General features: G+C 36.3%; 1 protein-coding gene across 2 annotated transcripts in view; it reads left to right on the top strand.

Moving 5' to 3' along the window:
* Window positions 1-16108, top strand: part of COL4A5 (collagen type IV alpha 5 chain) — a 245474-nt gene that overhangs the window by 156980 nt on the left and 72386 nt on the right. For both annotated transcript variants that reach the window (XM_055121721.1, XM_055121720.1), the window contains exons 30-34: window positions 5123-5236; window positions 11815-11982; window positions 13004-13093; window positions 13542-13691; window positions 15805-15903. In XM_055121721.1, the coding sequence (XP_054977696.1) occupies window positions 5123-5236; window positions 11815-11982; window positions 13004-13093; window positions 13542-13691; window positions 15805-15903 (621 nt within the window). The remainder of the gene's footprint in view (window positions 1-5122; window positions 5237-11814; window positions 11983-13003; window positions 13094-13541; window positions 13692-15804; window positions 15904-16108) is intronic.

Consider the following 16108-nt stretch of genomic DNA (forward strand, 5'->3'; position numbering starts at 1 on the left):
TCCTTCTCTATCTAAGCTGCCATTTCCCCCAGCATGCGAGAACGGCTTCTAAGCTGTGGAGTAATCCTCCTGGTACTTGTCTCTGCTGTTATTGGGTGTTAGTCTCCCGTTCTATTACTTCACTTTCCACAGATGATTGCAATCTGTCTATGTCTGCCCCTCTCTTTCTGACCCATTTCACTTAATGTGATACTTTCCATGTTGTTCCACCTATATGCAAGATTCATGACTTTAACTTTTCTAACAGCTGCATAGTATTCCATTGTGTAGATATACCAAAGTTTCTTTAACTAGTCATCTGTTCTCAAGTACTCCGGATTTTTCTATATTCAACACTGCCCTATCACCTCTAGATAGATCAACAAGATTAAAACTCAGCAAGGAAACACTGGCTTTGAAGGAAGAGATAGAAGAGAGAGGGCTAATAGATCTATACAGAGCTTTGCATCCCAAAAAGAAAGAATACACATTTTTTTCCAGTGCACACAGAACATTTTCCAAATAGACCACGTGCTGGGTCACAAAACATACCTCAATAGAATCAGGAAGATAGAACTTGTATAAACTACCTTTTCAAACCATGATGCACTGAATATAGAAGTTATTCACGCACAGACTGCTGGTGGGAATGCCTAATGGTTCAGCCCTTTTGGACAATTGTATGAACACTTCTAATTTTATTTTTTTACTTTATTTAAGGGCTGGAGCTATAGCACAGCTGGTAGGGCATGCGGCCTTGCACATGGCCCACCCGTGTTCAATTCCTCTGCCCGTCTCGGACAGCCTGGCAGGCTACCTAGAGTATCTCGCCCACATGACAGAGCCTGGCAAGCTACCCGTGTTGTATTCTATATGCCAAAAACAGTAACAGCAAATCTCACAATGGAGATATTACTGGTGCCCACTTGAGAAAATCGATAAAGCATTGGCATGACAGTGAAAGTGACAGTGATTTTATTTAAATCCTATGGTTTACATTTGTTCACAATACAGTTGTTTCATAATAACATAAAACTTGTTTATAATACATTTGTTTCAAGCATTAAATATTTCAACACAATTCCCCCACCAGAGTGATCTTCTCTCCACCATTATCCCTTTTCCCAATCCTCTGCAAGACTGCCATTTTTGTAAGCACAAAATAATTTATCTCATATTGCTTGTTACACAAAATTGCTAATAAAATTTTTGAAAATTAACTTCAGTAAAAGAAAATTTGTGAAAATTGTTATATTCATTATGGGGTCATTAAAGTCTTTGTCTGAGGTTTTACTAAACTGTTGTTAGTTGGGCCTTCTGTTATTACTGTTGTTTATTGAGTTTAGTTGCTACTATGCTACTTTTCTATCTAACTTGGTGTTTTCCTACTAGGCTGTTAGTATTCTATAATTTGGAGGTGGTCAATTTTTTTATTTCAGTGGTGATTTTATAACTGCAAGGTATTTTATTTAAACTCACTAAAATGTACATTAAGAGTGAATTTCAACGTATGTAAAATTGTAAAATGTAAAAAAACAAGATACAGTTAAATTTTTTCTTTATTTTAAATTTTATTACTGTTATTTATATTAAAATTTTATATATTATATAAATAATTTTTGTGTATTATATATTTAACAATATTAATATTTTATCTTATAGTATTTATTAATTAAATTTATTATTGAATAATAATGTGACATAAACTGTTATGCATTTACAAAGTTTTCCAGATTGAGTTTCAGTCATATAATTGTTCCAATACCCATCCCTTCACCACTGATCATCAGTGTCCCCAGATTCCCTCCCATGGCACCCCCAGCCTGCCTCAATGGCAGACACTTTTCTTCTCACTTTTTAATTTCCCCTTGTTGATTTTAGGCTCTCTAGTTTGCAGTACTGTTACTGAAGGGTTATTATGCATATCATTTTATCTCCTCTCCATAGCCAGTTCTTTTCCAGAGTACTCATTTTCATTTGTTATGGTAATCCCTTCTAGGGATCAGTTAAGTTTTAAAGTGAGAGATAGTTTTCTCTGATGATAATAGAGACTTGAGCATCTTTACAGGCCATGGCCCCAAGTTCAGAAATAAGAAGATTCTTAAGATTATCTGTTTTCATAGAAGGCATTTCAGTGTTCTGCCTGTATTTTCTCAATGTACTTTTTAGTTTGTAGGATAATATTGGTTTGCCCTTCCTTCGTGGCCGCTGGGAGCTTGTGTTTGTTGATTGCCCCCCAACTTGTCCATTACCTTTGTCTCCTGATCAGACTCTGACTTGTAAATATTGTCTTTCTATTCTCCTTACTGTCCTTTGCATGGTTAATTGCTTTTTGTATGGATATAGGAAGACAGTTAAAAAGATAAGCCCGTAGCATGGGAGTTGATTCACTCCAGATAATATTACCTCCTGGACATCTGCTCTCTCAACTTAAGCCTCAGCTGCCCTTACTTCCTAGATCCCCAAATGCAGAGTCCCGACAATGGACTGGATGGACCAAGGGCAAACAGTGAGCTAGCTACCCTGGTATCGAAATGGACCTGGTTGAAGTGCCATAATGCTTAAGTATAAGTTAAGAACATGGCCATGGACAAATTCTATCATGATCCAGAAAATGATAACTAGATTTGGACCTTGCTGGGGTTAGGAATGATTGGTCCAGCCTAAGCACTACATTCTGAGTCTGGTGAGATGTCCTCAGGAGAGTCACCTTACAAGCCTAAAAGTGTCTATTACTGTGTCCATACAGAACGGTAAATATTAAAAAGTAGAATTAAAGATGTTAAAATTAAGCAGCTGAGAGTAACAGTAGTTGGGGAAATTGAAGAGGAGTCACGGAGAGAGTTGTAGAGCAACTTAGAGAGAGGGTTGGAGAGATCCGGGAGAGACGAGAGATTGAATAAACAGCAACTAATTGGCAACCAGCTTGTCCCTCCTTCTTCCTTCGACTGACCCAGGCAACAGCCATCTCAGGTGGGGAAGCGGTTTGAGAGCACCAAACTCGGGCATTGAGAGAGCTGCCTGCCTGGAGAGCCCATGAACATCCTTTCATGTGTAATCCCCAAGCAAAGGAGTTTACACAGCTCTTTAATCCTGTTACATGCAGCTTTAATCTCAAAGTGTATTCAGTAATCTCATACCACTGGTAATGTCAACAAAATAAAAACCACTGAGACTGCGTCAAATTGGAGTTTCTGCACAGCAAAAGAAACACAAGCTAAAACTAAAAGACCACTAAGTAAATGGGGAAAAACATTTGCATCCAACACATCAGATAAAAGCTTCAATATCCAGGATATATAAAGTACACACAAAGATTAACAAAAAAATTCAAAAACCTTATCCAGAAATGTAGAGAGGAAATGAAGAGATGCTTTTGAGAAGAAGACAGATGGGTGGCCAATAGGCATATGAAAAAAATACACAGCATCAGTTATCATTACAGAAATCCAAAACAAGACTGCTATGTGATCCCCAAAAGTAGATAGAGAAAGAAGGAAATTGCCATAGAGGCAGGGGATGGTGTAGGATGGGGGTGGGGGGAGGATACTGGGGACATTGGTCATGGAAAATGTATACTGGTAGAGGGATGGGTGTTCTATCATTGTATGACTGAAACTAAATCATGAAAGCTTTGTAACTTTATCTCACAGTGATTCAATTAAATATAAATGAATAAATAAGTAAATAAAAGCCTGTTATATCATCTCACACCAGTGAAAATGTCACATAACAAAAATAGTAGGAAAAATCTGTGCTGGTTGAGATGTGGTGAAAAGGAACTGTCATCCACTGATGGTGGGAATGTTGTGAAACTTTACTGAGGATTATTCATACTCTAGAAAACAGTATGGATAATCCTCAGTAAACTTAGAATTGAGCTTTAAATGACCCAGCAATACGACTTGGGGAAGTCTACCCCCATGATATAAAAATATTCATTCAAAAGTACATATGCACACCATTATTTATTGCTTCACTTGGTGCAGTTGCTAGGATATGTCATTAACCTAGGGTTCCAACAATAGATGAATGGATTATGAAGATGTTATATATAAGGGATATATAAGGGAATACTATGCAGCTGTGAGGGAAGATGAAATTATGCAATTTGCTGCAAACTGGTTGGAATTGAAAAATATCATGTTGAGTGAAGTAATCCAGAAGAAGAAAGATAAGTACAAAATGGTCTTGTCTATGGTATATGGAATAACTGAGTGAGGAATTGTAGTAAAGGGGAGAATACCTAGATCAGCCTGAACCAGAGATTAGGAATAAGAAGGACAGAAAAGAAGGAAATCAGTTGGGTGGGGAAGGAATAAGATGAGAAAGGAAAGTGATGCAGAAACAGGAGTCAGGGCTTCAGTTGTGCTGGTGATGTGGGAAAGTGGAATAGCTATATATCAAAGCACAGACTTGGCAGTGCTGAAAACATATCTAAGCAGCAACCATTGAACTTTGTAATGTGCTTGTCAAGGTGGCCACATATAGTGGGGGGTGGGGGTGGGGGAAATGGAATATTGGAGTATTGGAGCACTGGTTGACACTGTGATGATCGGGTTGGTGTTAAAATTTTATATAACGAAAACTCAAGTATCAATAACTTTATAAATCACAATTCTTTAATTAAATAAAACTTATTTCTTTAAAATAACAAAAAGTAATTTAATAAGTTGTTTTTAATTATAGTTTTGGTTTTGTTGCCACATCCAGCAGAGCTGAGGGCTATACCTGGTTCTGTGCTCAGAGATCACTCCTTGCAGGGCTCAGGGGAACATATGGGGTTGCTAGGAATCAGCCGCTAATAAGCCAAGCACCCTCTGTATCCTAAGAAGATAATTTGAAGACATATTTTAAAATTCAGACACTTGCCCAAAAATTAGAAATAAAGGTGTGATTTGTGACCTTTCATACTATTTTTAAGTTTATGTACTGACATTGTGTGCTTATTATATATTAAATTACAAAGTCTGTGAACTTGATACATTCCTTTCCATCATTCTGAGCACTTTTATGTACTTTTTTTTAATCAATGAATAGATAGCTTTTAAATATACCTACGAAATGCACTATGCCTTTTCACTGTGCCTTAGTACTATTGTTCGTGTGTATTTTTTTAATATTGAAACTGTGTTTCTCAAAGGGGACATTGGAGCAAATGGACAACCTGGACCAATTGGACCTCCTGGGCTGCCAGGAATAGGTGTTCAGGGACCACCAGGACCACCAGGGATTCCTGGACCACCAGGGCAGCCTGGTAAGATTGGAATAAATATACCTTTTGTTGTACTCATATGTAGACGCTAGTTAGCTCATCAGTAAAGTGTAGTCTAGGTAGAAGTCTTCTAGAAACAGATCTAAAATGCAACATGTGGAGTCATAATTTTGTAAAAGTGAAGAACTAATGTTCACAAATGCTCACAGTGTAAGAGCTACTTTTATCTCTGATATTTCCTCTCCTGATGACTTCTTTTTGATGTTACCAATTACACAACTTAACAATTGTCATATGTTGCAACAACATACAATCATTGAGCTAGTAATAGTTGTAATTGCAGACTCAGGAACTGCTGATACTCATATTTTAGACCTGATTGTAGTACAGCATTAAGATACCTTTTCACAATTTCCTGGCATTTAGAAATTAGAGTTATGGCTTTGCAAATGTGTTTAAAATCACTTTTAAGGGACTGGAGTATATTACAGTAGAAAGGGCATTTGCCTTGCATGTGGCTGACCCGCGTTTGGTCACCAGCATACCATATGACCCCTTGAACACCACCAGGTGTAATTTCTGAGTGCAGAGCCAGAAGTAACCCCTGACCATCACTGGGTATGGCCCTAAAAGCCAAAAATAGTCACTGTTTAGGAATTCTTATTTTTTAATATTTGTGGTTTTGTGTGGTAGGGCACACCTAGAATTTCTTGGGGTTTATGCCTGTTTCTGTGCTCAGGGATCACTCCTGGCAGTATTCCAAAGATCAAGTATGGTACCTGGACCAGAGAGTAAGGCAAGTTCCTTACCCCTGTTCTATCTCTCCAACACACTCGTTTCTTTCTTTCTTTTTTTAGCCAGTATTAAGCCCATGGTGCTCAGGGCTTAATACTGGCTTTGTGTTCAGTGATCATTCCTCACAGGTACAGGAGACCATAAGAGGTGCTGGTCTGCCACATGAAAGGCAAATGCCCTACCTGCTGTACTATTGCACTGACACTCATTTATTTTTAATAGTCCATTGAATTTTCTTCTCTTTTGCTCCTAAACCAAAAATCATTTTTCAACTTGTAAAATCCTTTTAATGTTTTTACTAGAACTAGCTTATAACAACTAATAATCAAAAAGTTCTATTTTTACATGAAAATTCATTGAAGTTAGTATATTCTGAGCTAGTGTTGGTATGAATCATTATTACCTTAATGTAGTCAGATACAGTAAGGACCACTCCATGGTTAATAATATGCTATTGCAAAGTACTATGATAATTTGTAAAATTTTAAAATAAATATGTGGAACATTTTATATTTCTTTAATTCACATAAATGCATTGATGACTTAAACACAGAGTTGAGATGTATATACATTTACAGAGAAATTGTGGGACTATATTTGTGGCACTAAGTGGTAATGTATGTTTTGTTCATTGTTAAAACTGAAAATAGTAATTAGTGATATTAAAAGTTTTAGAAATAAATGTAATTTTTGTTTGATCCTATTTAATTTCTTTTTCATTGCGCATTGAACTTTTGTTATAGATCATTTCATGTTACTTCTGGTTTTAAAATAAGACAAAATACAGCATTACTTTGTACAAGGCAGTTGCAAAGTACTTGCTCACTTTGACACGCAATGACTGAAATAATGCATGTTTTCTGTTATAGGTTTCATGACAGGGTGCCCCAGGTAGTGATTAGGAAGTCCTGGGGTCACTCCCAGCAATACTTAGTTCAGCTTAGTGAACTAAGTATATCTATACTTAGTTATGGTTCATTGATTGATTTGGTACTGTTTAGGCTCGTTACTGTGGGGGGACTGTAACGATAGCACAGTGGGTAGGGCGTTTGCCTTGCAGGTGGCCGACCCAGGTTAGATTCCTCAGTCCCTCTGTCAGAACCCTGCAAGCTACCGAGAGTATCCCACGCACACAGCAGAGCTTGGCAAGCTACCCATAGTGAATTCAATAAGCCAAAAACAGTAACAAGTCTCATAATGGAGATGTTACTGGTGCCCGCTCAAGCAAATCGATGGACAACAGGAGGACAGTGCTACAGTGTTACTGTTGGGGATGCCAGAGCCACACCATGGCCTAAGCTGTAGGGTGGGCAGGTGGTTCTAGGGATCTTACACGAGTCCTAGCACATGGAATATATGGGCTCTAATTATTGCCATAGCTGTACTTCTGTTGTGTTTTCCCAGAATTGTATTTCCCAAAATTGCTTGAGGTTTTGAAAGTATTTTGAATTTATCCAAGTAAGAATACATAGATCATTGTTATTACAAATCCAAAACAGGAAACACAATATTGTGCTTTATGCTTTTTTGAATATAGCTAATGTTTGGGGGGGTTTCATCTATTATTTTTTCTCACTGTTGAATATATAGGTATATTGATTTATAAAAACTTGATGAGTTAGAGGAGAAAGTAATGGTGCACTTTAACCTCATTCTTCCAAACAAGTGAAGTTAACAGCAATGGGCATGAAAAAGTAGACAATATACTTTTATTAATATAAAAATATTCTCAAATTATAATTTATTTTGCTGTAGGTAGGCAAAATTAAAAAATATATGTTTTATATTTTATATTTCACACATATGGTCACCTTTTGGTTCAGTTTTGAACCACACCTGTTGGTGTTTGGCAATTACTTCTTTCCCAATGTTTTCAGGTCACTCTGGTAGTACATAGGGGTCCCTGTGGTGACAGGAATATGGATCAAATATGAACCTCCTGCATGAAAACATTCACTCCAGCCCTTTGAACTATTTTTCCAACTACCTATATACTCACATTTAATGTAAATTTTACTCATATCTACAAAGTACAATATTATCTCACTCCTCTTTCAAATGTTCCCCCTAGAAAAATTCATCTCTACAGATATATTCATTTAATTTATTTTACTGTATAAGATATATTCATTTAATGTCTTGTTCTGTATATTATGCATTACGCATAGAGAGCAATTCATATATGTGTGTATATATATTTATATATTTTGTAATATATATATTTGTATATTTATATTATATTGTATATATATTTGTAATATATATATTACAAATCACTGTATACACACACACACACATATACACATACATCTCAGAGAGCCTGGCAAGCTGTCGAGAGTATCCCACCCGCACAGGCAGAGCCTGGCAAGCTACCCCTGGTTTATTTAATATGTCAAAAACAGTAACGATAGGTCTCATTCCCCTGACCCTGAAAGAGCCTCCAATCACTGGGAAAGAGGACTAAGGAGAGGCTGCTAAAATCTCAAGCCTGGGAGGAATAGAGACGTTACTGGTGCCTGCTCGAGTAAATCAATGAACAACGAGATGACAGTGATGATGAAATAAACTATTGTCTAGTATATGTAGCTTGTATAATCATGAACAACCACTAATTGAATTTTCTGTACATAACCTGTGACGGTATAAAATAAAATTGTTTTAATTTCTGAACTTTAGGAATTTATATTCCAAAATTATTAGTCATAGCAATATAAAGGTTAGGGACAAGAATATAAACGGTTTATCAGAGTATTGCTTTTTGTGAATGTGAATAATTTTGTTATGGATACTTCTTTTACAAATCACTGTATCTGTGTCACTCACCAAGAGGTATGATACTGTATTTTGGATATGAATATGCCACGGGGAGCTTGTTAGGCTGTCCCAAGTAGGCAATAGACTCAGTACATTCTATTACATGTATATTATAATATATTTATATGTTATATAATATATATTATATTATATTTCATTATATTAGATGTCTCACGGCATCTAATAGCCTAGTTTTCCCTCTTGGAGAACCTGACAAGCTACCTTTACAAATACATTTCTTTTATAGAATATATTATATGAATATCTGAGTATATGTTAAAGTATATTTTTTTCATCACTAATATAAGACCTATATAAATATCTAATAACGACTATTTGTGGAGTGTTTTTTTTTTGTTCAAGTCTTTATGTGCTTAATTTTATCTCCAAACCTAATGAATCTTTTTACAACTCACTTCTGTTTGGGTTGTTCTTCTTCCTTTCATTTGAACTGAAGTCTACCTGATACTGTAGTTCTTCCCCCAAAGTTTTATCTTCCAGCAAAGGCTTAAGCCTGGAAAACAAATAAGACTTTTTAGATATCTTTGGTATCTTTTCAGTATTTTGTAAAGCTACTCAATAGGAGTATATTTCAAAAGAAAAAATTGTTTTCTTGAAAACTCAGATATTAAAATCTACTTGGGCTATAATATAATATGTAATGGTTCATGTAAAGTTATCAGACTTTATTTGATATTTATTATATTTCACAAATAAAATTATCTAAAATATCTTTACTTTTTATGAGTATGAAGCAGCATAATACTAGAATATCCTAATCTTCTAAGTGAATTTTATCAGGTTGATATATCACATGAAGCACCTTAAAATATCATCATCCTGCTCTCTTGTAAAAAATTGACTGTGAACCTCAACAGTAAAATTACATGCTGCTGTTGGAGTTTACTTTGAAATTGTAACCTTACTAAATCTGACTTGTAACCAGTTATGCAATATCCCCACTTAATAGAGGAAGACCAACAACATTGATTCACTATGTTATACAGTAGATATATATTAAAGTGGGAACTCACATCTTGATTTAATGTAGTTATTTTCCGTAACTATGTTATTTTTATCTCTCCTCCCTCTCAGAGAGCCCAGCAAGCTACCGAGAGTATCCTGCCTGCATGGCAGAGCCTGGCAAGCTAGCCATGGCGAATACGCCAAAAACAGTAACAACAAGTCTCACAATGGAGATGTTACTGGTGCCTGCTCGAGCAAATTGATGATCAACGGGACGAGAGTGCTACAGTGCTATGTTATTTTTAAATGATCTTGTTTTTTAGAGTAATTAAGTATTACTGACAGATGTACTAAGATTCCCTTTTTGGCTTTTTGGGTTACATCTGGCTCTGCACTCAGGAATCACTCATGGTTCGGAGGACCATTTGGGATACTGGGGATTGAACCCAGGTCGGCTGTGTGCAGGGCAAATGCTTTACCTGGTATTATCACTCCAGCCCCAGTTACATATTTTTAAATTCCATATTTTTTCTTCTGTTTGTTTCATTTGGGGGTCACACCCAGCAGTACTCAGGGCTGACTTCCGGTTCTGAGCTCAGGGATCACTCCATATGGGGTTTGTGGGATGGATTCTTGGTCACCTGCATGCAAGTCAAACACCCCACCCACTGTACTCTCTCCAGCCACTAAATGCCATATTTTTTCTGTAAAATTGTGGTTGGAATACTAATAAATACAATTAGTAACAAAAACTAATATATATATATGTATGTTATTAAAATAGTAAGCAACACAAAAACAAAATTAAGAGTAGTTTCAATTATTGATTAGTATATGATTATTATAATGATTAATCCTTTATATATTTTAAAGTATTTTAGAAACATACATCGGTAATCCATAGTATGTTAAAACAAGACAGATCATTTCTTCTCTTTGGGGGGTGGGGTTTGACAGACCTGTCATTGTTCAAGGCTTATTCCTAGTCCACTCCTCGAAGAACTCCCAGAACATATGTGGTGCCAGAGGTTGAAAGCAGGTTGTCTGTATGTAAGGGAAACATCTTACATTCTGCACTATATATCCAACCATGAAAAAATGAGTGAACATGTAACAACAAACCATAAAAATATAAGCATGATTGATGAATGTCAAATCACAAGCCATTTATTACCAGTCTGTACCATAAATGTATATGTATTATTTCTGTCATTTGATTGCTAGAAAAATTAGCAAATGCATAGTATATATATATATATTAGTTCTTTTTCAAATTTCTGAGATTCTGTGGTTTACTATTGAGTTAAACATACTTTTCATTCATTCATTGTTCTAATACCACACCTATCACCAAAATGCACACTTCCCTCCACCAGTGTCCCAAGAGTCCCTCCCAATCACCTCCTTCCCAAGTAAACTTAGTTATTCAGACAAAAATCTCCAGTTCCAATGAACTGAATTAGAAGAAATTTGGAGTAAGCAAAATATTATAGCAATTTGACCGTTTAATTGTTTGAAAATAGTAACCAAAATAGTAGGCTTGATTTTGTATGTCTTTAGCTTTATATTTACTTTTGATTGTTTGATTTGTGGGTGCTACACTGGGTGGTGTTCAGGGCTTACTGCTGGATCTGTGCTCAGGATCACTCCTGGTGTGGCTGGGATACCATATATTGTGCAGGGGATTAAAATTGGATTGGCGACGCATGCAAGGAAAGTGCCCTACCTGCTGTACTAACTCTTCAACCCCTAGGTTTTTGCTTAATTTTTAACTAATTTTTATTGTAATTTATAAAACTATTTAATATGCCTTAGGGATTTAAAAATTGATCTTTCACCATGGTAATAAAAGCAGCTTCTTGGAGAAATATGGTTGAAAATCCCAAATTTTATGGTTGGTTCATTTTATGTGCTTGATGCCAAAAGTATCTCTAACTCACTGTCTCCATTTGTTATACACAGAATTGTATCATTTGATTGCTAGAAAAATAATCAAATGCATTTATTAACACTACTTAATACTTGTCACTATTATTATTAACTAGGCTTAAAAGGAATACCAGGAGAGAAGGGGGATTCAGGACCCCCTGGATTTGATGTTCCGGGTCCCCCTGGTGAGAAAGGCAGTCCAGGGATCCCTGGAGCACCTGGGCCTATGGGACCTCCAGGATCACCAGGGCTCCCAGGCAAAGCAGGTGCCACTGGTTTTCCAGGTAATTTGTTTAAAGTTTATTCTGGTTCTAGATTCAGGAAATTTAAACTAATATGACTCTGATGTATTATTTTCTTATATTTTTCTGGATTGAAATTAACACTTAAGGAAAACTTTTAAGAGTTTATTTGTAGAAAATTTACTTTTCAGCTTGCATGATTGCTTTCTCTGGCTGGGTGTTGAATCCAGGACTTTACACAGGCACGTTGTGAGCTCTACCATTGAGCTCACATGAGTCCCTGCATAATATTTTTGTCTGAAAATTTCACTTCTCTAATGTAATTCTATAATGTAATTCTGTATTTCTGTAATATAAATCACCATATAATTTAATGGCTTAAGTCAAGCATTTTATTTTGCTAAATATTTATTTAATAAAAATATAAAATTTTTACTTGATAAGGTTATGTGTTTAGATCTTATTCACTTGTAACACAGTGGAGTGGTTGAGGAAGAAAGATCTATTTCCAAAATAATACGTCTCTGATTCCTGATTGTTGGTCTCTTCCCTTTATATCTCATTATCCATGTTACCTCTTCACATGACTTGGGGTCTTACTATGGTGGCAGTGTCAGGGTAGTTGCTCTTTTTTCAGGGTAACTGACTCCCAAAAGAAATAATTCCAAACCAGAAATGAGTATTCTAAGAACCTTAAGTGGAAACTAAAACATTTGTAATGATTTAAGTTTGGGAATCACACTGTTACCTTTTCAAGAGCAAAACCTAGAAGTAGTAAATGTTGAAGGGGAGATGCCTATGCAAGGGCATATATACTAGGAAGTGTAGTTCTCGGGGGTGAAGGATGTGGAGAGAATAATAATCATTGGAGATTCACTAACATACAAAATATTTTTGTTTTTAGGTAGTGACAGTAGTGATTCCTAAGTTTACAACTGTTGTAGTGTTGAAATGCATCATCTTTCCTTCCACCTTCAATGTCTTTCCAGCTGAGAAATTAAAACAGCTTTTATAATTCCAAGGTCAAGGAAAAATAAAACTCATTTATTGACATTTTTAAAAGGTGCCAAAGGTGAAATGGGTATTATGGGACCGCCAGGCCCACCAGGACCTTTGGGACTTCCAGGAAGGAGTGGTGTTCCTGGTCTTAAAGGTAATATTCTTGAGTTGGCATCTGTCTGTAAAATAAAATTGAGAATTGCTTTATGTCAATACAGAAAATTTTTCTGCTTTAAAGTGAGCAATCTTCCATTTTATTTCTATGTGATATGGCATTTAAATATGTACTGCTTTTAATTTGGTGGCATAATTCATTTAGATACCATGTGACATTATAAGTTTTACCTCAAAATAATGCAGTATAGGGGATTAACTTTTGATCTTTCTGGTTTGTAATTATCAGATAATCCCAGAAAAAATGATTCGTATTTAGTGTAAAAATGTGTGTTAAATCAAGTATCTTATGGTTAATAACTAAGGTACATTAGTGTTAGATGCTTAGCAAAGTACTCAGTAGTGGAATTTATAAATCATCTATGTATGCATCAGTCATGGATAGGTAAATCTTACTATTGTATCTTTTCCACCTGTGCTGGTTTTAGGTGATGATGGCTTTCCGGGTCAACCAGGACTTCCTGGCCCTGCAGGAGAAAAAGGTAGTAAAGGAGAGCCTGGCCTTCCAGGTCCTCCAGGACCAATGGATCCAGATGCAATAGTCTCAAAAGGAGAGAAGGGGGATCCTGGTTTACCTGGTGAGTGAATTTACTTATTTGTGGATGTGGTTTGTAGTTTATCTGAAGACCAGTTTTTCATAGTATGAAGAATTTCATAGTACTGGATTCATCAATAAGAGATACTTAGATACAGAAAATTTGAGGAATAATTTTCACTTGATTTGTACTGTTCATTAATCAGCGTTGAAATATTTTGTAGTTTAGCTATTAAAAGTTTCGAGGTTTTAGAGTTATGTTAAGTAGTCAACTTTAGGAATTCCAGAATGTAACATTTTATATAGTAAAGAGAAAGGAATATATAGCCAGTATCAATGCGAAATCAGGTTTCAAATTTTGGGACATTCACTGGTCCATTTGAACCACTCTGAAACCAGAGAAGAATGAATAGTGCATTGTTACCTTGCAGTGTTGATACCATATCATACATGGCTTTTAAATATTTTACTATTCATTTGTTTTTGGGGCCACACCTGGTGGTATTCAGGGATAGTTCCTGGAGGTATTTGGGAGACCATGTAGGGTGCCAGGGTTTGAACTCAGGTCAGATGCATGCAAATAAAGCACCTTACCCACTCTACTATATCTACAGTCCCAGCATACCTGCTGTTTTAAATGCAACTCATTGCCTTTCACACAACACAGAACTTTAAAACTACTGTTGTGTCAGAGAAATAGTAGAGAGTAAAGGTGCTTGGCTTGCATGCATCTGTCCCTTGTTGGATAATTGGCACTGCATGGTACTCTGTGTGCCACCAGGTATGTCCCCAACACCCTCCCCCTAAAAGAATCTGGCAGTATTTCTTTGCTGTTTAAAATTTGTAACTTTTTATGTTGTAACCATTAATGTTATTGTCATTAAACATTAACATCCTGTGTGTATATGAACATATACACATATTGCATAAATTTCCTTATGAGGATAAGTGAAATTTTTCCTCAAAATTTTTTTTCTCAAAAATTTTTACTAAATTTTGGGCTGGAGCGATGGCACAGCGGGTAGAGCGTTTGCCTTGCACACGACTGCCGGATTCGATTCCCAGCATCCCATATGGTCCCTTGAGCACGCCAGGAGTTAATTCCTGAGTGCATGAGCCAGGAGTAACCCCTGAGCATTGCAGGGTGTGACCCAAAAGAAAAAAAATACTAAATTTTTCCTCAAAAAAATTTTAACTAGGGGCCGGATCGATAGCACAAAGGGTAGAGTGTTTGCCTTGCACGCGGCCGACCCAGGTTCGATTCCCAGCATCCCATATGGCGCCCCGAGGACCTCCAGGAGTAATTCCTGAGTGCAGAGCCAGGAGTAACCTCTGAGCATTGCCGGGTGTGACCCAAAAAGTGAAAAAAAATTAAATTTTGACTAGCCATCAATTATTAGTGGAGTTTTGTATCTAGTCGCAAAGAGGCATGGGCACTAATTTTTTGCTATTGCTAAAATGATATATCTTTCTTCACTTGTTCCTTGCAAGATGTCTTTTCTCTTTCAAATGTGCCTTCTACAAAGTAGAGGTAGTAAACTGGACTTGCCTCTGAAACAAGATTGTTAAAGATTGTTTTAAGTTCTCAGAGGTAGCCTAGAAATAATTTGTGAGATTTCTTTCATCTTTTTAAAAAGTGTTTTATTCTATTTTGTTGCTTTTTGGGTCACACCTGGTGATGCTCAGGAGTACTCCTGGTTCTTTACTCAGGAATTACTCCTGGTGGTGCTCAGGAGACCATATGGGATACCGGTGATTGAATCCAGGTTGGCCACTTGCAATGCAAACGCCCTCCATGCGGGACTATGGCTCCGGCCCCAAAAGTGTCTTGTTAAAGCACTGTGATTTACAAAGTTATTCATAGTTGAATTTTAGACATACCATGTTCTAGAACCAATTGCATCAACAGATTTCTGTCATTTTTATAGCATAAGAAACTGGGAACTGTAGAAGAAAATAACTTACTTCTTAAATGTTCTGAATTTCTTAATAATGGATAAATGTGAGAATTTATCAGTGCTGTTATGGACTATCATTGATTTATACTCTATTAGAATATTAATGTTTCCTGTTTCACTCATACTTCAGAATTTGACTGTTTAGTTCTGCCTAATTAATTAAATGGGTTAATGATACAATTTTTCAATCATTGTAAGGATTTCCTGGAGTTTCTGGGCCAAAAGGTCATCCCGGTTTACCTGGAGACCCAGGACAACCTGGATTAAGTGGGGAGCCTGGATTACCAGGACCCTCAGGTAAATATACCAGTTGGTTGACTAGTCCTCAACCCTGAATAAATGAATATATATTTACCATTTGTAATGTTGTAGCTTTGGAAATAGTATTATACTTGTGCAGTTACTGAGGTATAAAGCTCTTCTTTTTGCAAAATTTTTTCCATTTGGCTCAAAGCTCAAAACAATATTTGTAGAATATTTTTCTTTATCAGTTTCTTAATTT

Source organism: Sorex araneus, chromosome X (genome assembly GCF_027595985.1).
Source record: "Sorex araneus isolate mSorAra2 chromosome X, mSorAra2.pri, whole genome shotgun sequence".
NCBI lineage: Eukaryota > Metazoa > Chordata > Mammalia > Eulipotyphla > Soricidae > Sorex > Sorex araneus.